This window comes from Scyliorhinus torazame, chromosome 7 (genome assembly GCF_047496885.1).
Source record: "Scyliorhinus torazame isolate Kashiwa2021f chromosome 7, sScyTor2.1, whole genome shotgun sequence".
Classification (NCBI taxonomy): Eukaryota; Metazoa; Chordata; class Chondrichthyes; order Carcharhiniformes; family Scyliorhinidae; genus Scyliorhinus; species Scyliorhinus torazame.
Genome location: NC_092713.1, coordinates 208,612,749 through 208,639,676, shown reverse-complemented (window position 1 = coordinate 208,639,676; position 26,928 = coordinate 208,612,749). Strand labels below are relative to the sequence as shown.

The following is a 26,928-nucleotide window of genomic DNA, read 5'->3' as shown; positions in this document are numbered from 1 at the left end:
CACGAGGAATAAAAATCCTATCCATCAGTTTGTGAGTGTACGTTAATAATGTCCGAGGTGAAGGAATCAACTAGCGCAATTTGTAAAGGGACAATTCCCCATAATACGCTGCTCGATTAATTCAAATAAATGCAGAAAGTGCATAGCAGGCCCATCACCATCTGGGGAAAGCAGATGTACCACTTCAAATGGAGATCCTACAGTCAATTTCATACTCCCAATTGTCATGCTCAAACAGCACAGACCTGATAAAGGGTTAGGACAATGTACCAATTCCAAGATGTTCAGTCCCCAAGTGCAGGGTACAGGAATCGGTTCTCTTTTGCCACACTATTTTAATGAAGGGGACCCACCCAAGATGGTTAATTGATCTGTTCTATTTTCAAATTCTGACAATACTTTTCTATATCTTCAGCATTCTTGCTATCATTGTAGATTTCCAGCATTTACAGCATATTCATACAAACATACAAATTCGAAGGAGTTGGCCATTTGGCCCCTCTAGCCTGCTCTGCCATTCAAGTAAGATCATGGCTGATAAGGCTGTGGCCCCAACTCCACATTCTGCCTTATTTTTAAATTGTATCCCCTAGTTCTAGTCTGTCCCACATGGGAAAACATCCTTTCAGCATCCACCCTGTCAAGTGCCCTCAGGACTTTATGTTTCACCAAGTTCATCTCTCATTCCTCTTAACTCAAATGGATACAGGCCCAGCTGCTGCAACCATTCCACACAAGATAGCCCCCAAATCCTGGAATGAGTCAGGTGAACCTTCTCTTCATAGAATCATAGAATTTACACAATGCAGAAGGAGGCCATTTGGCCCATCGAGTCTGCACCGGTCCTTGGAAAGAGCACCCTAATCCCACACCTCAACCCTATCCCCACACCCCCACCCTATCCCCATAACCCAACCTAATCTTAACTCTTAACTGCTTCTAAAGCATTTACATCCTTTCTTAAATCAGATCAAAACTGTACACAGTACTCCAGATGTGATCTTACCAATTTTAGCAAAACATCCCTACATTTTATATTCCATTCCCCTTGCATTAAATTGTAAAATTTCATCAGCCTTCTAATAATTTGCTGTACATGCATGTTAACTTGTTGTCATGTGTGTGCCAGGACCTCAAGATGATCCCTTTGAGCCAAGAGTTTTGCAATCCCTCAATGTGAATACCTTACTGCTTTTCTACTCTTTCCACGGTAAAATTGTACAGCTATATTCATTTCTTCTGCTACACCCCGTGCTAGTCTGTTTACTATTAGAGGGTCAATAAACCACACCTGCAAGTGACTTCTAACATTTACTATTTCCCCTCGCGAACCAAACTGATTATACATCTTGACTTCCAGGTCATTTCTCTCTCTGTTGTACCAATGTCATCCTTTTTTTTTTAATAAATATTTTATTGAAAATTTTTGGTCAACCAACACAGTACATTGTGCGTCCTTTACACAACATTATAACAACACAGATAACAATGACCTATTTTATATAAACAGAAAACAAAAAATAAATAAATATTAAATAACAAAAATGAAAACTAGTCCTAATTGGCAACTGCCTTGTCACAAGCTACACCCCCCCCCCGCCCACCCCCCCCCCATCCCTCCCCCCCCCCCCCAAATCCTGGGCTGCTGCTGCTGCCTTCTTTTTCCCCCCATCTATCTATCCGCAAGATATTCGACGAACGGTTGCCACCGCCTGGTGAACCCTTGAGCCGACCCCCTTAGGACAAACTTAATCCGCTCTAGCTTTATGAACCCCGCCATGTCATTTATCCAGGTCTCCACCCCTGGGGGCTTGGCTTCTTTCCACATTAACAATATCCTGCGCCGGGCTACCAGGGACGCAAAGGCCAAAACATCGGCCTCTCTCGCCTCCTGCACTCCCGGCTCTTGTGCAACCCCAAATATAGCCAACCCCCAGCTTGGTTCGACCCGGACTCCTACTACTTTTGAAAGCGCCTTTGTCACCCCCATCCAAAACCCCTGTAGTGCTGGGCATGACCAAAACATATGGGTATGATTCGCTGGGCTTCTCGAGCACCTCGCACACCTATCCTCCACCCCAAAAAATTTACTGAGCCGTGCTCCAGTCATATGCGCCCTGTGTAATACCTTAAACTGAATCAGGCTTAACCTGGCACATGAGGACGACGAGTTTACCCTGCTTAGGGCATCTGCCCACAGCCCCTCCTCGATCTCCTCCCCTAGCTCTTCTTCCCATTTCCCTTTTAGTTCATCCACCATAGTCTCCCCTTTGTCCCTCATTTCCCTATATATATCTGACACTTTACCATCCCCCACCCATTTCTTTGAGATCACTCTGTCCTGCACCTCTTGTGTCGGGAGCTGCGGAAATTCCCTCACCTGTTGCCTAGCAAAAGCCCTCAATTGCATATACCTGAATGCATTCCCTTGGGGCAACCCATATTTCTCGGTCAGCGCTCCCAGACTCGCGAACTTCCCATCCACAAACAGATCTTTCAGTTGCGTTATTCCTGCTCTTTGCCACATTCCATATCCCCCATCCATTCCCCCCGGGGCAAACCTATGGTTGTTTCTTATCGGGGACCCCCCCAAGGCTCCAGTCTTTCCCCTATGCCGTCTCCACTGTCCCCAAATCTTCAGTGTAGCTACCACCACCGGGCTTGTGGTGTAGTTCCTCGGTGAGAACGGCAATGGGGCTGTCACCATAGCCTGCAGGCTAGTCCCCCTACAGGACGCCCTCTCGAATCTCTTCCACGCCGCTCCCTCCTCCTCTCCCATCCACTTACTCACCATTGAAATATTAGCGGCCCAATAGTACTCACTTAGGCTCGGTAGTGCCAGCCCCCCCTATCCCTACTGCGCTGTAAGAATCCCTTCCTCACTCTCGGAGTCTTCCCGGCCCAAACAAAACCCATGATGCTCTTTTCTATCCTTTTAAAAAAAGCCTTCGTGATCACCACCGGGAGGCACTGAAACACAAAGAGGAATCTCGGGAGGACCACCATCTTAACCGCCTGCACCCTCCCTGCCATTGACAGGGCTACCATATCCCATCTCTTGAAATCATCCTCCATCTGTTCCACCAACCGCGTTAAATTTAGCCTGTGCAATGTGCCCCAATTCTTAGCTATCTGGATCCCCAGGTAACGAAAGTCTCTTGTTACCTTCCTCAACGGTAGGTCCTCTATTTCTCTACTCTGCTCCCCTGGATGCACCACAAACAGCTCACTCTTCCCCATGTTCAATTTATACCCTGAGAAATCCCCAAACTCCCCAAGTATCCGCATTATTTCTGGCATCCCCTCCGCCGGATCCGCCACATATAGTAGCAAATCATCCGCATACAAAGATACCCGGTGTTCCTCTCCTCCCCTAAGTACTCCCCTCCATCTCTTGGAACCCCTCAGCGCTATCGCCAGGGGCTCAATCGCCAGTGCAAACAGTAATGGGGACAGAGGACATCCCTGCCTTGTCCCTCTATGGAGCCGAAAATATGCCGATCCCCGTCCATTCGTGACCACACTCGCCACTGGGGCCCTATACAATAGCTGCACCCATCTAACATACCCCTCTCCAAAACCAAATCTCCTCAACACCTCCCACAAATAATCCCATTCCACTCTATCGAATGCTTTCTCGGCATCCATCGCCACTACTATCTCCGTTTCACCCTCTGGTGGGGCCATCATCATTACCCCTAACAGCCTCCGTATATTCGTGTTCAGCTGTCTCCCCTTCACAAACCCAGTTTGGTCCTCGTGAACCACCCCCGGGACACATTCCTCTATTCTCATTGCCATTACCTTGGCCAGGACCTTGGCATCCACATTTAGGAGGGAAATTGGTCTGTAGGACCCGCTACAATGCGGGTCCTTCTTTTCCTTCTTTAAGAGAAGCGATATCGTTGCTTCAGACATAGTCGGGGGCAGTTGTCCCCTTTCCTTTGCCTCGTTAAAGGTCCTCGTCAGTACCGGGGCGAGCAAGTCCAAATATTTTCTGTAGAATTCAACTGGGAATCCGTCCGGTCCCGGGGCCTTTCCCGTCTGCATATTCCTAATTCCTTTCACCACTTCTTCTACCTCGATCTGTGCTCCCAGTCCCACCCTTTCCTGCTCTTTCACCTTGGGAATTTCCAGCCGATCCAAAAAGTCCATCATTCTCTCCCTCCCATCCGGGGGTTGAGCTTCATATAGTTTTTTATAAAATGTCTTGAACACTTCATTCACTCTCTCCGCTCCCCGCTCCATCTCTCCTTCCTCGTCCCTCACTCCCCCTATTTCCCTCGCTGCTCCCCTTTTCCTCAATTGGTGTGCCAGCAATCTGCTCGCCTTCTCCCCATATTCATACTGTACACCCTGCGCCTTCCTCCATTGTGCCTCTGCAGTGCCTGTAGTCAGCAAGTCAAATTCCACATGCAGCCTTTGCCTTTCCCTGTACAATCCCTCCTCCGGTGCTTCCGCATATTGTCTGTCCACCCTCAAAGGTTCTTGCAGCAACCGCTCCCGTTCCTTACTCTCCTGCTTCCCTTTATGTGCCCTTATTGATATCAGCTCCCCCCTAACCACCGCCTTCAACGCCTCCCAGACCACTCCCACCTGGACCTCCCCATTGTCATTGAGTTCCAAATACTTTTCAATACATCCCCTCACCCTTAGACACACACCCTCATCCGCCATTAGTCCCATGTCCATTCTCCAGGGTGGGCGCCCTCCTGCTTCCTCCCCTATCTCCAAGTCCACCCAGTGTGGGGCATGATCCGAAATGGCTATAGCCGTATATTCCGTTCCCTTCACCTTCGGGATCAATGCCCTACCCAGCACAAAAAAGTCTATTCGCGAGTAGACTTTATGGACATAGGAGAAAAACGAGAACTCCTTACTCCTAGGTCTACTGAATCTCCACGGGTCCACCCCTCCCATCTGCTCCATAAAATCTTTAAGCACCTTGGCTGCTGCCGGCCTCCTACCAGTCCTGGACTTCGACCTATCCAGCCCTGGTTCCAACACCGTGTTAAAGTCTCCCCCCATTATCAGCTTTCCCGTCTCTAGGTCCGGAATGCGTCCTAGCATTCGCCTCGTAAAATTGGCATCATCCCAGTTCGGGGCATACACGTTTACCAAAACCACCATCTCTCCCTGTAGTTTGCCACTCACCATCACGTATCTGCCCCCGTTATCCGCCACTATAGTCTTTGCCTCGAACATTACCCGCTTCCCCACTAATATAGCCACCCCCCTGTTTTTCGCATCCAGTCCCGAATGGAACACCTGCCCCACCCATCCTTTGCGCAGCCTAACCTGGTCTATCAGTTTCAGGTGCGTTTCCTGTAACATAACCACATCTGCTTTAAGTTTCTTAAGGTGTGCGAGTACCTGTGCCCTCTTTATCGGCCCGTTGAGCCCTCTCACGTTCCACGTGATCAGCCGAGTTGGGGGGCTTCCCACCCCCCCCCCTTGCCGATTAGCCATCATCTTTTTCCAGCTTCTCACCCAGTTCCCACGCAGCTGTATCTCCCCCAGGCGGTGCCCCCCCGCCCATCCTCTCCCGTACCCACTCCCCCCTTTCCCCAGCAGCAGCAACCCAGTTATTCCCCCCTCCCACCCCCCCCCCCCGCTAGACCCCCCGCTAGCGTAATTACTCCCCCCATGTTGCTCCCAGAAGTCAGCAAACTCTGGCTGACCTCGGCTTCCCCCCGTGACCACGGCTCGCACCGTGCGACGCCCCCTCCTTCCTGCTTCTCTATTCCCGCCATAATTATCATAGCGCGGGAACCAAGCCCGCGCTTCTCCCTTGGCCCCGCCCCCCATGGCCAACGCCCCATCTCCTCTCCCTCCCCACCTCCCCCCATCACCACCTGTGGGAGAGAGAAAAGTTACCATACCGCAGGATTAGAACATAAAACCCCTCTTCGCCCCCCACATTCGTCCCACCACTTTGTCCAAACGTTCTTTTTAATAATCCACTCATTCCAGTTTTTCTTCTACAATAAAAGTCCACGCTTCATCCGCCGTCTCAAAGTAGTGGTGCCTCCCTTGATATGTGACCCACAGTCTTGCCGGTTGCAGCATTCCAAATTTCATCTTCCTTTTATCAAGCACCGCCTTGGCCCGATTAAAGCTCGCCCTCCTTCTCGCCACCTCCGCACTCCAGTCTTGATAAACGCGGATCACCGCGTTCTCCCATTTACTGCACCGAGTTTTCTTCGCCCATCTAAGGACCATTTCTCTATCCTTGAAACGGAGGAATCTCACCACTATGGCTCTGGGAATTTCTCCTGCTCTCGATCCTCGCGCCATAACTCGGTACGCTCCCTCCACCTCCAACGGACCCGTCGGGGCCTCCGCTCCCATTAACGAGTGCAGCATCGTGCTCACATATGCCCCGACGTCCGCCCCCTCCACACCTTCAGGAAGACCAAGAATCCTCAGGTTGTTCCTCCTTGCGTTGTTTTCCAGTGCCTCCAACCTCTCCACACATCGTTTCTGATGTGCCTCCTGTATCTCCGTCTTCACCACCAGGCCCTGTATATCGTCCTCATTCTCGGCTGCTTTCGCCTTCACGACCCGAAGCTCCTGCTCCTGGGTCTTTTGTTCCTCCTTTAGCCCTTCGATCGCCTGTAGTATCGGGGCCAACAGTTCTTTCTTCATTTCCTTTTTTATCTCCTCCACGCAGCATTTCAAGAACTCTTGTTGTTCAGGGCCCCATATGAAACTGCCACCTTCCGACGCCATCTTGGTTTTAGCTTGCCTTCCTTGCCGCTGTTCCAAAGGATCCGCTGCAATCCGGCCACTTTCCTCTCCTTTTTCCATCCGTGTCCAGGGGGAATTCCCTTCTGGTTAACCGCACGGTGTTTTTTGCCGTTAAAATTGCCGTTGGGGCTCCTGTCAAGAGCCCAAAAGTCCGTTCCACCGGGAGCTGCCGAAACGTGCGACTTAGCTGGTCATCGCCGCACCTGGAAGTCACCAATGTCATCCTTAATTAACAGAGCTACCCCTCCACCTTTTCCTAGATTCTTGTCATGCACCCTTGAATTTTCAGGTCCCAGTCTTTGTAATCTCGCAGCAATGTCTCTGATATAGCTACCGGATCATACATATTTCTATTTGTCCTAGCAATTCATCTGTTTTGTTACAAATGCTGCGTGCATTCAGATGCAGAGCCTTTAGCTCTGCTTTTTGACCATTTTTATAACCTTTAGACGACGTGCTGGTGAACTCTTGGATTTGTACACTGTCCATTCCTGCCTTCACTTCCCTTACGCCTACCTTGCTATCTTGCCTTGTGTCTTCTTTATTTACCACATCTTCCCAAACTTGATTCCTCACCCCTATTATTTCATTTAAAGCTCTGTGTACCACCCTAGCTATACAACTCGCTGCAACCGGCACTGTTCAGGTGAAGATCCCCCCAACGGCACAGCTCCTACATTCCCACGTACTGCTGCCAATGTTCCATTAATCAAAATCCATTGCACCCCACCAATCTAATCAAAATCCATTGCACCCCACCAATCTATGAGCCATGCAATTAACTCTTGAATCGGATTTATCCTTCGCCAAAGTGCTCGTGGCTCAGGTAGTTATCCAGAGATTATTCCATCTTTACCTTATTAAAATAAAAATTCTGGAGTCAGGGTCATTCCTGCTTTGCCATTAAATCACAAACAAAAGGATTTACATTATTCTGCCCACTGCTGCCGAAAGAAAAGTGTGCAATTCAAATTCACCAGAGTTATACCAGGACGTTGAAGGATTAATTATGTGGCCAGGCTGCACCAACTTGCCTTATATTCGGAGCTTAAAAAGTTGAGAAGTGATCTAACTGAGGTGCTTAAAATGAAAAACGATTCAATAGGGTAGATACAAATCAACTATATCCTCTGCTAGGGATCCAGCATAAAGGGGCAAGACTATAGAATTAGAGCCAGAGCATTTGAAAGCAATATTAGGAAGCACAAAACCCAGAAATGTTGGGTCAATTGAAATTTTCAAGTGATTATTGTCAGGTTAAGGGTAACAGGCGATATTGAGTAATGATGGGCAAGTAGAGTGCAGGGAGAGATCAGCCGTGGTCTGAATGTATGGTGGAACAGGATCAAGGGGCTGAATAGACTCGATCCGGGCCCACAGGAGGCCATATTCGGGGTGTTGGACCAGCCGGGGTTGGAAACGGGTGAGGAGGCAGATGTTGTAGCCTTCGCCTCGTTGATCGCCCGAAGGCGGATTCTGTTGGGGTGGAGATCAACCTCTCCACCCTGTGCCCTGGCATGGTGGGAGGATCTGCTGGAATTTTGGACTTTTGGGAAGGTAAAATTTGAACTGAGGGGTAGGATGGAGGGGTACTACAATTCATGGGCGTTATTCATTATGCACTTTTGAGAATTGGATTACATCGAACATTAGGGGGGGACTGCATGTGTCAATGGTGACTATGGGTGATTCCGGATTCCTTTTTGTTATTTGTTTATGTTAATATGCAGGCTAATGTTTGGGGGTTTGGTGAGAGGATGGGATTGTCGTTATTGATATGGAGATTGACATTGCATTCGTCACTGATTATTGTTTATTGTTGGATGTAAATTTGAGAGAAAATGTGAAAAAGGAGAATTATTATTATTTTTTTTAAAAAGGGGCTGAATGGTACATACCTTCTTCTACATCTCTACCTCTAACAGTGCCAGGGACCGGCACATTGGAGGGCACCCGTTCGGGAACGGCATTTTCGGGGAGTAACGCCCGGTCCTAGGGCCAGCGACGGCAGTAAAGGTCGGGAGACAGCGCAAGGAGAAGAAGGATGTCGAAAACCACCCAAACAAACGGCCGGGAAAAAAGCGGCTGAAAGTCCGTTGGAGAGTGGAAAGATCACCGCGGGGTCAGCAAAGAAAATGGAGGCTGGAGCACCAGGGGAGGTCGCAGTGCTTACGGCTGGAGAAATAACTAAGGTGATGGCTGCGGAATTCCAAAAGCAGTTGGCGCAGATTGAGAAATGCATGGAGACGGTGAGGAAGGAGATGAGGGAGGTTTTGAATGTGCTGGTGGAGGAGATTTCCCCAGTGATGACGGCGGTGGCGAGCGCAGTGGCGGAGGTGCGAGAGCAAGGGGAGGCGCTGAAGGAAGTGGAGGAGACGGTATTGCAGCACGGTGATCAACTTGCCTCGATGGGGAAGCAGATGCGGAAGGTGATGGACACGAACAAGAATCTGCGAGGAAAAATGGAAGATCTGGAAAACAGATCCAAGCAACATAATTTGAGGGTCGTGGGGCTGCCCGAAGGAGTTGAAGGACCGAAGCCGACTGAGTATTTTGCCGCGACGCTGGCAAAACTATTGGGGGAGGGGGAGGAGCCCTCCCGATATGAACTGGATCGGGCTCATCGGTCGTGGAGGCCTGTACCAAAGTCGAGTGAGCCGCCAAGGGCAGTGACTCTGTGCTTCCGTAGGTACAGTGTGAAGGAGAAGGTCCTGAGCTGGGCCAAGCAGAAGCGGGTGGTGCAGTGGGCTGGAGCTGGTATACGTGTATACCAGGACTTTACGGTGGAGTTGGCGAGGAGGCGGGCTGCCTTCAACCGGGTGAAGAGGGCACTGTACATTGGCAAGGTGCAGTGCGGCACTGTATATCCAGCGAAGCTGAGGGTGACTTATAAGCCCAGGGACTTTTATTTTGGAACGGCGGAAGCAGCGGAGGAGTTTGCGAAGGCAGAAGGACTGGCAGAACTGACAAATTGAGGAATGGTCATGTGCCGATGTAACCTCATGACGGTATTTTCTTCTATTTTTGTATCACTGCACGTGGGTGTAGAGGCTAAAGGAGCCAATGTTGCATATATTTGGACAAGGGAAGGGACGGGACTTTCACTCGAAAGGTGGGCTCTTTGGGGTGTAGGTGGATATGCGGGGTTTGTGTGCTAAAAGGGGATCTTTGGGTTTTCCTAGGGCCGGGCAAGGGGGAAAGGGACCCGGGCGGGGGCCTCCACGCTGGCCGGTTTAAGCTGGCCAGTGAACGGGAGTGAGGCGGGGGGAGGGGCTGCGGCCATCGGAGCCTGGCAGAACGGGGTCCGAGTGGTCTAGCCGGGGTGGAAAGTTGGGGGGAGGGAACCGAGGTTGGGGGAGGGAACCGAGGTTGGGAGGAGGAGTTTTACAAGAGGCAGTGGATGGGAGGAGCTGGAGACCTGGGGGGGGGGGGGGGGGGGGGGGGCGCGGGGGGGGGAGAGGAGAGCTGTGTAAGATTACGGGTGACTACGGGTAATCCCTGATTCCTTTTTGTCATTTGTTTATGTAAACATGCGGGTTGAGGTTTGGGGGGTTGGTGGGCGGATGGGATTGTTGTTATTATGGGGATTGACTATCTTGTTGATTATTGTTTATTGTTGATGGGTGTAAATGTGGGAGCAAATGTGAAAAAGGAGAATTTAAAAAAAAAAAATTTTTTTTAAGTGCCAGGGACCCAGGTTCAATTCCCGGCTTGGGTCACTGTCTGTGCAGTCTGCACGTTCGCCCCGTGTCTGCAGGGGTTTTCTCCCTGTGCTCCGGTAATCTCCCACAAGTCCTGGAAGACGTGCTGTTAGGTAAATTGGACATTCTGAATTCTCCCTCGGTGTACCCGAACAGGCGCCGGGCTGTGGTGACTGGGGGATTTTCACTGTAACTTTATTGCAGTATTAATGTAAGCCTACTTGTGACACTAAAAAAGATTATAAATGATTATAGTCTGGCTCTCTTATTCCTCTATTCTTATATAAAGATAACTTCTTTAATTTTAACCTGTAAACAAGCATGCAAAGCAGTCAGTACTACTGTCTTCTCCAATCTAGTAAACAATGAAGTAATAATTAATCCTTATTTTTACTTTTATATAGTTATTTTCTTTCCTGTCTAAAGTCTTTTTAACAATTTCCTCATTTTATCCATTACCATTCTCTGAAGTGCTGTTTCTTCAATTGCTTCCTTTCAATTTTCTTGTTCTCAAACCTTTTCCTGTCCCCTTACTCTGGTTTCCTTCTCCTAGTTCTTGGCTTCTTTGCGTATCCTGAATTAGATTTCACAAGAACTTATGCTTCACACTTTCTCGATTTATTTTATCTTATCAAATTCCAGTTTATCTCGGACTTGTAACTTTCTTTTGTCCCTTTTCTGAATTGGCCTTCTTTCTCTGAAGGTTAGAACCTAAAACACCACACCCTTATTTCAAAGGAGCAAGAGAGAATGAACATATGCTAAATTTTCCATTCCCAAGCAGAACTATGTTTAACAGTTACGGGTACTTCCTTTCTCCATCTAAAACCACTTTCAGTTTTGTCATATTACTTTCCATCAATGTATGTAATAACACATGCAACAAAATGGGAGTCCTGACAACAAGCAAAAATCAGCAAAACTGGAACCATCATTGATAAAATTATCCTCATTTTATTTGAGGGTAACAGAAACTAGAATGAATATTTCTTGTCTGCACAGTTTATGCCTGATCATTTTTAGTACTTGCTAAAATATTTTGATTTTTATATCACTATTGAATTTAGATTATATTTGTTGTAGTTTGTAAAACCTATTCAGCAGGATTCTCGGTCAGCAGAATCTCCCGCCCCGCCCGCAGCGCAGCCATGCCTGCACATTTCCCGACAATGTGGGGTGGCCAAACAATGGGAAACCTCATTGGCCGACTGTGAGAACGGAGAATCCTGCTGTCGGTGGGGGCACATTGCGCTGGAAAACGGGGTTCGCGGGATGGAGAATCCCGCCTATTATCTCTTAATCAGTATGCAGCCAGACCTGAATAATCCATATGCATTGGGGAAACTCAAGATAGTCGTGGAGTAAAGGCTAATGCAATGTATTAATATTTTGTTAAAATCAACTGCAAATGTAATTAAATTGAGCTGCTGAGTGAGGAATGTCCTTTGTGTGAACAGACCAGGGATCTGGGCTGGTTTCTGCCCATTCTCAGTAAATAGGTAGAGAATCCAGCATTAATTTTCTACAATTTGGATTTGAAAAAAAGTGATAGACCCCAAGCAGACTAAATAATGATAAACAAGCAGATCATTTCTTTCTTTACACTTTGCTTCCTCCCCCGGAGTTGTAAAGCACTTTTCCCATCATAGAGCCAGAACTACAATGGGGAAACTCAACCATAGCAATGAAGGCAACACCAAAGGACATACACTGACAAATTGATTTCAGACCAAAAACAATCCAAAAGCTAAACATGTGGTTACCACAAGATGAATATGAAGGGAGAAGGTAATTTAGCACATCTCGGCCCCATCTATCCATTATCCTGTACCATTAACTCTTGTAATTAATTCAGTATGCAAGAGGAATAATATTAAAGTTTGCTGATTGAGGAAGAATACAGAGGAACAAATAATTGGCAGCTGCAGTTCAATGCAGCAAAATATGAAGCAGCCACATTGGGGGAAAGAACAATGAAAGGAAGTATAGTCTAAATGCGTATACTCTTAACACAGTGAAGCAGCATAAAGATCTGTGGTTTGGCTACATAACAGTTAATGGTGAGAGCGCAAGGAAAAAAAGGTTAAAAAAAAGATACATATATTCACATTGAATTTAAATACAAGGGAGTGATATAATTGGTTAAGTGACTGCTCGAATATTGTGTCTGTGCAGTTCCTTGCATCACAATCCAGGAAATATATTAGTGCTGTGGAAGTTCTATAGTGAAGATTCGCCATAATGAAGATTCACCACAATGAAAACTGGAATGGTTACATTTAATGGTGATGGGAAATCTGATATGGAGCTTTCAAATTATGAAAAGCACTAAGGGGGATAAAGTGAAAAATTGTTTTCACTGAAGTTGGTACAGTAAATCAATAATAGGGGATCAAATACTGTCTCAAGAAGGCTGGGGGGGGGGGGCTAGAATAACTTTTAAATCACACAGAAGAGCATAGAATGTTTTACTGGAAGTGGCTATTGAGGCAGACTAACAGTTTAAAAATGAAATGAATTGAATAAATTATTTCAGAAGGTAATACAAGATACTTGGAAAGGGAAGAAAACTGGATTAAAATAGAAGCAAGCACCAGCATAGGAACACATGGGCCAAATTGCCTCCTGATTTGCTGTAACCTCTTCTCAGATCGCAACACAAATCTGGCAATCAGAACTGTTTTTTCACGAAGTATGCCTTTTCATCCAAACATTCCCTCCATTGATACATCTCATTCACAAATCAAAATGAAACTCACAAATCAAAATGAAACTCAAAAAATACTTCTTTCTGACATCACAAGACGTCATCCCTGTCCCATATTTAAACAGTGGTTCGCCACATACACAAATGCAACTTCCAAAAATGGTCAATTTCAATAAGCTCAATTTAAATTAAAAACACTCTTTTTGGAATTTTTCCAGAAGTCAGAGGTTGCAACTTATGGGCTCATATCTATAGCAGCAAATGACAGCCCAAAATCTACACAGCCACACCAGCTCAAATCCAAATGTACCCTCATCTCACTTTGATAACATGGAGGCAGAAAGTCTCCGTCCAACCAACAATATGTATTGATAAAGTGTTATTAATTTGGAAATACATACCAAGCGCTTTACAGGGGGCAGAATAAAATAAAAGGATGCAAAAGAAGGCGTTACTAGGAGGAATGACAAAAGTGTGATCAGAACGTTAGACTTTAAGGAGAGCACTAAAGGAGCAGGAGATAGAATGGTGTATGAGCATTCCAGGTCATGAACCCTAAACAATAGAAAGCATGACGGCCAACGATAGGGCACAAAAGGAACGGGATGTACACAAAGCTAGAATCAAAAGAACAGAGTACTCTACTCCGATGGGTGGAGTGGTAAAATTGTTGAGTTGCAGGAGGTTACAAAGATTGGCTGGGGTGAGGTCAAGAGAGGGGATGTAAAAATCAACTTGAGAATTTTAGAGGTTTTTGGGAATCAAGCCAAGTAGGTTTGTGACAACAAGGGTAACACGTATGTAAGACTTGACACGGAACAAGACGCAAGTAGTGGGGATGAGCTCAAGTATATGAAAAGCAAAGCAGGCCAGGAGATCTCAGCGGTACTTGAGTTTAGAGGTGGCAAAGACATTGATAAAGGTTTCGCCGGCAGATGGGTTGAGGTAGGGGTGAAGATGTGCAATGTTACTGATTAATGTTGAAGGTTATGTTGGATAAGATCAAAAATATAAGGAAAAGCTCAAGGAGAATCAGACTGCAGAGTTCTTGCCAATTCTGTACATTCTTCTTCTGATAATCAAAGTAATTCTTTGAACTAAAATGTTTGAATTGGTCAACTATTTGAACAAAAGTGACAAATAGCACAAAGTAGAAATTCAATACAAGAGAATATTGATTCAGGAAAGAGACCATATCCTAAATGAAAAATGCTAGATAAACTCAGGAGGTCTGATAGCATCTGTCAAGAGAGAGACGGAGTTAACAGCTGGAATTCTCCGGCCATTCGCAGAGAATCCCGCTGCAACGCACTATGTCCGCGGGTTTCCTGGTAGTGTGGGTGGCTTCAATGGGAATTCCCTTTGACAGCGATTGAGGCAGAGAATCCCATCGCCAGCGAACGGCTGAGAAACACACGGCTGGCAGGCCGGAGAATCTCACCCAATGTGTCGAGTCCATATGACTCAGAACTGAAGCTGGATAGAGGTGCAATGAATTATATAGTTGGAAAGGGGGCGGAAGAGGTGGGGCAGAATAGAAGGTAATTCTAGATCTGTTGACATACTGAAATATTGTATCCGTTGCTACATTATAACAAAAAATAGATTCTGCAAGAATATCACTGCTTATTCTGCGCAGTTGGTACAAACTTTCTGAACATTGACAGTGACCACATGTCCTATGTGTTATCATCCCCACGCAGGAAACTCCAAAAATCACTTCTCTCTTCTGAGACAAGTACAGCAGCAGGGGATCCCATCAAGATGTGAATCCAACAGCTAATTGTAATATGATATAACCACATGCTTTAGGATTAACGGTTGTCATTAGATTTTGGTTTTGTGACTTTTTAAAAAGAAAATCCTTCCCAATAATGCCATCCAGCCTGTCATTGGAATCTATTGCTAGTGTTAATGCCTCAACAAGGCAACACTGTAATTAACGGATGTTAAAAATTCTCTTGCATATTGTTTGATTTACTGTAAAACACTGAGCCGAAAAAAAAACTGCAGTGAGAATAAATTGAAAAAGAATAAAAGGGTATTTGCATCAAAGAGGCAGTCTCTGGGAAGAAAAAAAAGTCGAACTAGTTTGTCAGGAAATCCTTGGCTTGAATCCGAAACAGTTTATTCCATTTAATCCCAAATTACAGAGTGCACAAGAAAAAACAAATGAAAACTGATATGTAAAATCATACTTTCTTGATCAGAGATGGCCTGTCTTCGTGCAAATACCTCGCTGAAAGTGGAGGTTGTGGGGACCCTTCTGAATCCAACCCAACTCCCCAGGTGCTGATTCACAAAAATATTGGCATAATGCTGCAATCCTGCCCAGAGATTGTGGGGTAAACCGATTCAGTGAATCGGAATAATCTTTCTAGAGATGATTTGCAACTATATTTGTTACTCATCATCAGAACTGAATCTAGACCACACTGAGGAAACAGTGGAGATCCACGCCCTTTGCACTGAGAACAAACTGCAGCGAAACTTTAATCTCGCTTCTATTATTTTAAATCACAGTAAATCGTTTAAAAGCCATTTGCAGTTTTGAACTGGTGCCAATAGCATTGCTATGTGCAGTGTTCAAAATATATATATTTTTTAAATCCTACCAATTTTCAGTTGGAAAATTCCGGGAAATAACTCGCTAATTTATCCGCTCAGCCACGGGGATGATGTTTTAAAAATAAAATTTCGACGGCTTTGAAAAGTACAGGAATCGTATTTTTTTATTTAAAAAACTTTTGTTGCTCAACGAAAGTGACACGACGCTCTGAGCAATTCAGATCTGTAATCCCAATCGCTGGTTTAATGTTGCAAATCTGCCTGAAACTTTCTTTAGAGTGTGAAAATGTAGTGGCTGGGTTACATGCAGCGTTCGCCAGAACAGTTGGAATCATGTTTGGGCAGCGATCATCTGACCTTGAAACAACTGTGAAGTATTGAAAAAGGGGTCCGGAGGGGGTCCGGAAGAGTCCCGGGAAGGAATGTTCATCCCTGAGCTGGGAGCCTACCTCTCCACAAACACACCAGCTCTCCGAGGGGGTCACGCAAGCTGCTGCCCTCTTTACCTGGCCGTGGTGCAGGCTCCGTCCCTGCGGGGTATCCTCTGGGCTGAAGTAGAGCCTGGTGCTGGCCAGGAGCTGCTGGTGGCTGCGATCCTCCCACAGGAGTTGCAGCTCGGCGATGCATTCGGGCTCGTGGGGCTGGCATCTGACAAAGAAGAAGTGGCCGAGCCTGGCCGTCAGCGCCTTCCCCTTGCCGGAGGAGCCAGGCTCGGGCAGGCTGAAAGCCCGGTAGAAAGTGTAGGGTCCGTGGGAGCCGCAGGGAGAGCCGATCCACTGGGGAGGAGAGGGGAAGAAACAAAGAAGCGGCAGTCATTAATAACAGAAGTATCAAACGCAGCCAAACACATTGTATCAAACTTCACTGCATTCGCCTGCAAACAAGTAGCCAAGATATTTCCCCCCCACCCACCCACCCCACCGGCAACCTCCCAACCCTGACTTCAGCCTCCCCCCCCCACACTGCAAGCCGGCCCGCTCTGCTCCAACTTCTTCCGTCCCCCTCCCCAACTCAAAAGTTTCTTTTAAAAAGGTCTTCGCCAAACTTTTTACTATTGTTTTTTATACCTCGATTTTTCGCGGCTCCATATCTCCTCCGGCACTCTGCAAAGCGGCAAGGTCCTGGCAGCTACACGCCTCTCACATTTACCTCACAAACAAGAACATTACTGGAGGGAGAGGCAGACAGCAATAACTTCCCAACAGCAAAGAGCGAGAGAGGAAAAAAAAATCAAAGCACAGACAGACGAAAAACCCATCCTCGTCAAACCCCAGGCTGCACATCATATTTTATTCTTCTTCATTCAGTTCCCTGCCAACTTTCTGCTCACCCGCATCTTCTTTGCAGGTTGGCATATTTCTTACCACCGTTACTCCCCCCCCCCCTTTTCATAAATCTAAACATCCCTTTATTTTTCTGCGGGGGTAGGGAAAATAAACTTTATTTTTTTTTACCCCGCTGCGAGGACGCTGTGACGTCACATGGATTGTGGAATGGGAAGGAGCTTCCAGCAGAGAGGCTGGGAACCTGGGATTGGGAACTCAATCTTCACAGAGAAAAATTATGGGATTTGCAGATTGGGGAGTAAAGGCGTGGCCGAGAGGAGTGCTAATATTGGGAATTCAAATCCTGTGGACGGTGCAGCTAGATTTGGGATTGGGAATATCATAATCCCTACAGAGAGGGATATTGAGAGGGTATAGGAGATTAAGAATACACACTGTAGAGAGAGCTGCTGGAAATCTGGGACAGAAAACAATATTCCAGTTTCATACGTCATTTATGGCAGGATGGTTAGCACTGCTGCCTCACAACACCAGGGATCTGGGTTCGATTCCAGCTTTGGGTGACTGTGTGAAGTTTGCACGTTCTCCCGGTGCTCTGGTTTCCACCCACAGTCCAAAGATGTGCATGCTAGGTGATTGGTCTGGCTAAATTGCTCCTTAGTGTTTCCAATATGCTAATTATGACAATGCTGTGATTTGTGCCCGAGTGATATGAATCTGTAATTTCACCAGCTGACCAAATATATACTCCAGGTTTAAAAAGGACTTTTTAAAGACAAGAAATACACTGGTCAAAGATGGCTCCCACAGGCCAACTAATGTTTGATATGGAGATGCCGGCGTTGGGACTGGGGTGAGCACAGTAAGAAGTCTTACAACACCAGGTTAAAGTCCAACAGGTTTCTTTCAAACACTAGCTTTCGGAGCACTGTCACCTGAGGAAGGAGCAGTGCTCCGAAAGCTAGTGTTTGAAACAAACCTGTTGGACTTTAACCTGGTGTTGTAAGACTTCCTCCTGTGCCCAACTAATGTTTGAAATTGCCAGCGGCCAGTTTCTGGAAAGTTCTAAAGTGGAATACAATTCAGACCTGCCATGACATCTTTCTATGGAATTTCATACCTGGAGATGTCAAGAACTACCTCAAAGGGATTTACTTGAAAATGTACTGGATATCAATTTACATTTCTATGACTTCCTCTCCAGTGGATACAGAAAGTCTGTTGGAACAATAATTGTATTAAAGATGTTTTCCTATCTCGTTGAGATGGATAATGATCCTCATTCGGGGGTTAATGGCTGTCATATTACAGAATCTACCATTCAGAGAGTTCATAGCTGGCACATTACAGAATCTGCTCACACTCCCCCACCACCTCTCCTGACGATGAAATTAAAGCACTGCCAGTTCAGACATCAGATAAACAAACATCTCCTGAAATTGTTATGGGGAAGGAGAGGTCATGTGACTGAAGTGACAATTTTGAAATCCCTTTAATACAGCATGCAAGTTGCGAAAGTGTTGATTATTCTGGAAAAGCCAGACCCTGTCCCCTACTGCTTAAACATCCAGCATGGGGACTGTGAATATTCCATCAAAAGGACCCTTAGATGGGGAAGTGGTGGCACATCTGTATTGTTACTGGACAAGTAATCCAGGCACCCAAGGGTAATGCTCTGGGGTCCGGAGTTCAAATCCCACCATGGCAGATGGTGCAATTTGGATTCAATAAAAATCTGGAATGGAAAGTCTAATGATGGCCATGAAAACATGTCGTTAAAAATCCATCTGGTTGACTAATGTATTTCAGGGAAGGAAATCTTTCATCCTTACCTGGTCTGGCCTACATGTGACTCCAGACCCACAGTGATGCGGTTGACTCTTAACTGTCCCCCACTGAAATGGTCTAGCAAACCACTCAGTTCAAAGGTAATTAAGGATGGGCAACAAATGCTGGCCCAGACAGTGATGCCCGCATCCTAAGAATGAATAAAATAAAAACTCATCTGATGAATTACAGACTAAAAATAAATTGTCTCCAGCAATTGCAGTTACATGAGCTTCAACTCAACTCCTGAAATCTAAAGGAACTTGAAAAAAATCTCTGCCACAGTCATAGGGACGCAGCCAGGGATTCATAAACAATGAACTCTCAATTTCTTTACCTGTCGTCATTGAACTGTAATTTGGATAAGAAAATAACTACCTGTAGTAGATCGTGTAAATTTTGCATGTTTATCTGTATGGGAATGAAAGTTCGAGAAGTGTGGGCTTATCTTTTTAAATGCTTTGATATCTTTACTGGAGTGGGTTTTTAACTCAATAAAAAGTAACCCCTTTTTGTTTGAAACCACAAGAAAGCCCATCAGGTTTGCTTCTCAGTCAGAACGTAAATGGTTAAACACAGACATCGAATAAAATTGCTTTATCCTTCTAAACTCACAACAAAGCCTGTTTTAGTCAGACCTGGAGTGGTAGGACAGAGGAATCATTTGTACCCTATCTCCCCTGGGTGTAACATAATATAATTGCAATTTTGTTCACCTGCTTGCTTTATACTGAAATTATTTAAAGTAATCATTCAGCCAATGAGGAAAATTTGCGTGGGCATTCCAGGTGTTTCAGGCAGTTAAATTTGATGACAAGAAGGAAATCGTTTTGAGTCTGTGACAGCCGTGGATATGTTTCCATGGCAGCAATTAACTAACCATTTAAAATTCGGCTGCTGCCTGTTTTCATAGTTCTTTGATTTTCTTTATCTCTATTTGAACTTCAAAAGGGCAGAGGGTATATTTCAGTCCAAGGTGGGGAGATCTTTACCTCTTCCTGTTTTACTGTACTAGAACCTAAATAGATGTGTATACACACACATATCTTGGGGGAGACAATTCCTCAAGTGCAGGTTTGTTGTGGGTATCTTGGTCCAGGTTCAGTATTACCAGCAGGCTAGTCAGAAGCTGCATCTTGCATTCTCTTTGTGTCAAAGGAGGTGTACATTAAAAGTTCAGTTTTGCTTTTCTGCTAGTTTAACATTCGTGCTTTTAATAAACCTGTTCTATGGATTATAGTCTAAATCAAATGGTTGATAGATTGTTTATCTTATGCAGTCTGAAGACTCCGAGAATATGGCAGGGTTTTGTGCCAATCCAAGTGAGCAAATTACAGTAACCAGGTTGGTCTTGACCCCCTAGTCAATACTTCAAAAGCAAACATTGGGCATGTAAGATCATGTATCATTTTATAGGGGTGAGACCTCCATAATGGGAGCGATCCTTGATGCCGAGAAGGAGAAAGCTACTTTGGTCACACTCTAAATTTGTAATGGGAACGTCAAGCTGAATAATATCCTATTAGTGATATATTTGATAGATGTTCCAACATAATTTTTCAATAATAAAGGGCTACGTATCTTTCTGGCAACAACTTTCCTCTAATATGCTCAAATGATTAATAATATGTTCTGCATCCTATCTTGAGAAAAAGCAAATGATGATAAACCATCCAATGGAATAGAAGTTCGGCAACAAACCATTTACAACAACCTACATTGCAGAGCAACCTTCACAACATCACAGGCCAGTGTCGGAGATAAGTCAATTGAAGGCAGAGACCTACATTTTGAGGGATTTTTGAATGTTGAGGAGAGAGAATAGTGATGTTGTGGAAGAGAATTAGAGCGCAAGAGATTAATGGTGAGAAACATTATCTTCTATATTGGAATAAAAGGAAAGAGGAAAGACACCCAGTGGAACAGAATCGGAAGGTATATGTTGGGATATGGGTGGTGAGTATTGCAGACATAACATCGAGTCAGGCCAAAACGTGATTTGGTTTTGGGAATGTACCAATGTGGTCCCCAAGGGTAATTTCTTATCTACATCTTGCCCCTTGACAAAAAGGCAATGTCAAATTCCAAGTGCAGGCTGCTAACACCCTCAACACCATTTTTCTCATCCCTCACTGCTCACAGGCTACAATACTTGTTATCATCAAATCCTAGATAAATCATAATTTCCTTGAATTAACCACTGGGAAAAGTAAAACCATTGTCTTCAGCCCCCGTCACAAACTGCCTTCTCATGCCACTAATTCCACCCCCCTCAGGCTAAGCCAGACTGTTTGCAGCCTTGTAATCCTATTTGAACATAAGCTGAGGGTTCCAATCCATATCCTCTAACACAAAAATCACTTACTTTCATCACCGTAATATCATCGCTCTCTGCTTATCTGTTGCTGAAACTTTAATTCACAATTTGCTTACCTCAGGCTCAAAACACTGTGTTGCGGACCTAGTTCACATCTTTCATTAAAACTGCAAATATCAGAACCTTTGCCACATCTCCCTCACCCAGAATTCCTGTGCTTGCTGACCTACATAGGTTTCACATCTGTGAATGCCTTGGATTTAAAATTCTCATCCATGCTTTCAAAGTCCCGCATGGCCTCATCCTTCTCATTCTCTATAACCTCCTCCAGACCTATGACCCCCCAAAAATGCTGTATTCCTCCAACTTTGGCCTCTTACATCTCCTCCACTCCCTCTAACTTACCATTGGTTGCTTTGGCTTCATTTACCTAAACCCTAAACTCTGGATTTCCTGCCGCAACACTCTGCCTCACCCTCCTCCTTTGACCTTCCTTAAACCAACAACACCTTTTACCATGCTTTCAGTCATCCTTAATCTTTCTTTATTCAATCACTGGATGTGAGCATCTCTGGCAAGGCCAGCATTCATTGTCCATCTTTTGTTCTACGCATGATTCCGATGTTCAATGAGTTCAATGAGTGAAAAGCATTCTCCCCGATTCCCATACATTTCAATTTTGCGAGATCTCCTTGATGCCACATGTTGTATTCATGTCAAGGTCGGTCACTGTCACTTCCACTCTTGAGTTCAGCTCTCATGTCCATATTTGGACCAAGATTGTAATGAGATCTGAAGCTGAGCAGTGCCAGTGAAACCGAAAGTGGGCAGTGATGAGCAGTTTGTTGCTAAGTGCTGCTGACAGTGTCAACAACATCTTCCATCACTTTGCTGATGATCAAGAGTACACTGATGGGATATTAACTGGCTGAATTTGACATTTCCTGCTCTACGTGGAAAGGACATATCTGGGTAACTTTCCACTGATCAGGTGCCAGTATTGTAGCTGTATTGGAACGATATAGCGAAGAATGTGGTTCGTTTGGAATATTTTTGCTCCAGCTGGGTTGTAAGCAGGACTAATGGCCTTTGTAGTATCCAGTGCATTCAGCCAGTTCTTAATATTTTGTGGAGTCAGTTGAATTGTCTGAAGACTGGCATCTGTGATGCTGGGACCTCAGAAGCTCAAGCTGGATAGTCTACTGGGCACTTCTGACTGATAGTGTGTGTTTTCCACTGACCATTAAAGGAGATATTTGTGGAACCTCCTCTTCCGGTTAGTTATTCAATTGTCCACCACCATTCATGACAAATGTGGCAGGACTGAAGAGCTTAGATCTGATCCAATGGCAGCAAGATTACATAGCTCTCTGTGTGTGTTGGTTCCACTGTTTAGTGGATGCAGTCTTGTTTTGTAGTTTTACCTAGTTGGCAGCTCATTTTTAGGTATGCCTGGAGCTGCTCCTGGCATGCCATCCTATTCTGCTCAATAAACCAGGGTCAGTCTCCTGGCTTGATGGTAATGATAGAGTGGGTTATGTCAGGCCACCAGATTACAGGTTGTGATTGAATTCAATTCTCCTGCTGTTGATGGCCCATATCACATTATGGATGTCCAGTTTCTAACATAAGAACATAAGAACTAGGAGTAGGGGTAGGCCATCTGGCTCCTCGAGCCTGCTCCGCCATTCAATGAGGTCATGGCTGATCTTTTGTGGACTCAGCTCCACTTTCTGGCCCGAACACCATAACCCTTAATCCTTTTCTTCTTCAAAAAACTATCTTTATCTTTAAAACATTTAATGAAGGAGCCTCAACTGCTTCACTGGGCAAGAAATTCCATAGATTCACAACCCTTTGGGTGAAGAAGTTCCTCCTAAACTCAGTCCTAAATCTACTTCCCCTTATTTTGAGGCTATGCCTCCTAGTTCTGCTTTCACCCGCCAGTGGAAATAACCTGCCCGCATTTATCCCATCTATTCCTTTCATAATTTTATATGTTTCAATAAAATCCCCCCTCCCACCCGCATCCTTCTAAATTCCAACGAGTACAGTCCCAGTCTACTCAACCTCTCCTCGTAATCCAACCCCTTCAGCTCTGGGATTAACCTAGTGAATCTCCTCTGCACACTCTCCAGCGCCAGTACGTCCTCTCTCGGGTAAGGAGACCAAAACTGAACACAATACTCCAGGTGTGGCCTCACTAACACTGTATACAATTGCAGCATAACCTCCCTAGTCTTAAACTCCATCCCTCTAGCAATGAAGGACAAAACTCCATTTGCCTCCTTAATCACCAGCTGCACCTGTAAACCAACCTTTTGCGACTCATGCACTAGCACACCCAGGTCTCTCTGCACAGCAGCATGTTTTAATATTTTATCATTTAAATAATAATCCCTTTTGCTGTTATTCCTACCAAAATGGATAACCTCACATTTGTCAACATTGTATTCCATCTGCCAGACCCTAGCCCATTCACTTAACCTATCCAAATGCCTCTGCAGACTTCCGGTATCCTCTGCACTTTTTGCTTTACCACTCATCTTAGTGTTGTCTGCAAATCTGGACAAATTGCACTTGGTCCCCAACTCCAAATCATCTATGTAACTGCAAGGTTTGTTCTGAATCTATCCCATTTAGCACAGTGACAATGTAAAACAACATGATGGGCAGCATCTTCAGTATAAAGATGGGACTTAGTCTCCACAAGGACCATACAATGGTCATTTCTAACAATACTGTCATGGACAGATGCATCTGCAACAGGTAGATTGGTGAGAAGGTCAAGTAGGTTTTCCCCTTCTGTTGATTTTCTTACCAGCTGCCTCAGGACCAGTCTGGCAGTATGTCCTTCAGGACTATGTCAGATCTGCCAGTAGTATTCCTCTTCTGATCGATATTAAGTCCCCCAATCAATGTGCCCTGTTACTGACTTGTTTCAGTTTATCCTTCACCCAGTTGTATTTGTTACTGTGATGCTCAACATGGAGGGGTGCTTATTCATCAGCTGAGTGAAGGGCTTAGGTGGTAATCAGCAGGAGGTTTCCTTGGTCCATGTATGACTCAATGCCATAAGAACCAATAGGATCTGGAGCCAATGTTGAAGAATCTCAGGGCAACTCCTCCCAATTGTACACTGTGCCGCTGCATCTGCTGGGTCTGTTCTCTCTGTGTAACAGGGGATACCCAGGGATGGTGATGCTGGTGACAGGAACGGTGATGCTGGTGACAGGACCATTAACGGCAAGGTATGTCAGGTTGTTGCTAGACTTGTGGGACAGCTCTCCCAATTTTGGCAGAAGCCCCCAGCTGTTAGCAAGGAAGATTTTGCAGGGTCAACTGGGCTAGGGATGGCTTTGTTGTTTCTGATGCTGATTGGTCTGCCGGTTTAACTCCTATTCAATTCTTCTGTAGCCAGTTAGTACAACTAAATGGCTTGCACTGCCATTTCAGAGGGCAGTTAAGAGTCAACCACATTGCTGTGGATGTGGTTAGACTGGGTAAAGGCAGATGTTTCCTCGCCGAAAGGACATCTGCTGGTTTTATGTTATTATTAATGAGACTAGCTTTTTATTCCAGAATTACTAATTAATTGAATTTGAATTCCCCTAGCTGCTGTGATGGGATTTGAACTCATGACTCCAGAGCATTAGGCCGGGCAATAATATTACCAATATGCCTCTGTGACCATCTTCTTCTTTGCGTTGGTGCCAATTTATTTTTGTCCTATTACTCTGCAGTGAAGCACACATATTCCTACATTAAATGCCAGTTATGGTGGTTGGATGTGATTTATTGTGCACTGGTACTAAATAGAGGAGAGTGATAGCCAAAAACACACCATCATGCAAGCCATACTAAGGGAGAGGAAGCTTCATAATATGTTGAAATAATTCATGATTAACAGTAAAAAAAAAAACATGAAATGGTAGGTTTGTACATTAACTTACTTACATCAATTTATCAAATGCCTGGGCTAATATTAACAATCCTTTAATAATTCACAATGCAGAAAACACAATGACAATAAAAGATTGGTATGTTGGAATTTGTCCCATAACAGCATGAAACGAACTGGCAAGAAGAGATGTTCCTCTGAAACTGACAATTACCGAACATGTCTATATAATCTATCTTTGTGCGTGAAAAGGACACAATCAATTCCTTGGGCTGCTTTAGTGACATATTCACTTGAGCCGTGTTCACTGTATGAAAATATCAATCACATGCAGTGCAGACTAACATGATTTGGATGCCAATGCCACATTCCATAGGATATCAAAACACATATTTGACGTCAGTTGCCTATTTTTCATCTGCATTCCAGACTTTGAACATTTAATTTTATGTTGCAATCTGGTTAAAAACTTTTCAAATCATGCAGTAAAAATCATGTACTCAAAATGCATTTATATCTACCCAGACAATTCTTCCACATTAATTCTGCAGATGGTATTACTGTCCCTTAAGAGGCAGAAGTGAAAAGATTAGGCACTGGGTTTCCCCAATCCAACAGTCATCATGAATAGGAAAATATATAGTCACAAACACGTCCAAACTTTCAGGTCAGTTTTTGCAGAAAGCAGGAGGGGAGAAACATCAGCCACAGAAATCAAGGGTTACCTCTCAAATCTCCTCATCCATCCTGAGAAAGCATTAGAAACAGCATGCCTGAGACTTCGGGTCACTGACAATGTTAAGAATGATGTCTTTACCAGCAGCAGGGTGAAATAACATCCTCACATTGCCCTGCCACTTCTGCCGCAAAGCTCAAGGATATTGCCAGAGTTCCTAGAAGTCTTGCCGGACTGGAAGAAGTGTAGGCGTTGCCTTAGGTGGCATAGTGAAATATCACCTCACTCAGTATAGTTTCATAAGGGTGAAATTTACCACCCCTACCTCCTCCCCTCCCCTGGCATATGTTAAGGCAGATGATTGTCACGTGATGCCTGCCCCCTTCCTGGCCAACCCCGACCTGTCTTCCATAATAGTGGGCAGGTAAAGCGACTGTCAGCTCACCTGCCCTGTTCCACCTTCGTCGCTATAATACTTGCAGCATGGAAAGGTGGAGGCAAGTCAGGCAGCCCAGCTTCACATGCTGCAAGCAGGCAAGGAACAGCAAACCATCGCTGCAGGGCAGCTGGGTTTCCAGTTGGTGTGGTGCACGGACATTCCTGTTGGGGGGGGATAGGAGGGACGCAAATAGGTAACCTGCCACTCCTTTTAAATTCTACAAATAGTATTATTGACAAAACTAGATTAAGACCTAGAAATTACCATTGGCAAAAGTAAAACAAAACTTCTTTGTCAGCAGTGGTGTCAAGCTATTTAATTTAAACAGGTTAACGCTTTCATTAAATAGGACACAAAGGAATTTCAAACAAATGCATTAAATACCTCATTTTGGTCTATATAGGCGGTTTTGATTGGTCAGTTTAAGGGGTGTGTCGAAGGTTTATTTGGTGAGTGTATGCGGAGGCACATGGGTTACACAGCTGGCAAGTGGGCGGTGGTGGCAAGGTGAGTGAAGGTTTGTTGGAAAGCAAAAACAGTGGAAGGTAAGGGGATCCCAACAACTGGCTGGAGTGTTTCGACGAGGAACGGAATGGTAGTGGCAGCATGGTAGCACAGTGGTTAGCACTATTGCTTCAAAGCGCCTGGGTCCCAGGTTTGATTCCCGGCTTGGGTCACTCTCAATGTGGCGACTAGGGAGGGGCTTTTCACAGTAACTTCATTGCAGTGTTAATGTAAGCCAACTTGTGACAATAA

General features: G+C 45.2%; 1 protein-coding gene across 1 annotated transcript in view; it reads right to left on the bottom strand.

The window, feature by feature from the left end:
- The window catches only part of LOC140426815 (uncharacterized), a 171,251-nt gene extending 154,125 nt beyond the window's left edge, over positions 1-17,126 (bottom strand). The window contains exons 1-2 of the mRNA XM_072512024.1: positions 16,794-17,126; positions 16,233-16,502 (exon numbers count right to left, since the gene is read on the bottom strand). Of these exons, the coding sequence (XP_072368125.1) occupies positions 16,233-16,502; positions 16,794-16,814 (291 nt within the window). The 5' untranslated portion in view covers positions 16,815-17,126. The remainder of the gene's footprint in view (positions 1-16,232; positions 16,503-16,793) is intronic.
- Between the last annotated feature and the right edge of the window lie 9,802 nt (positions 17,127-26,928).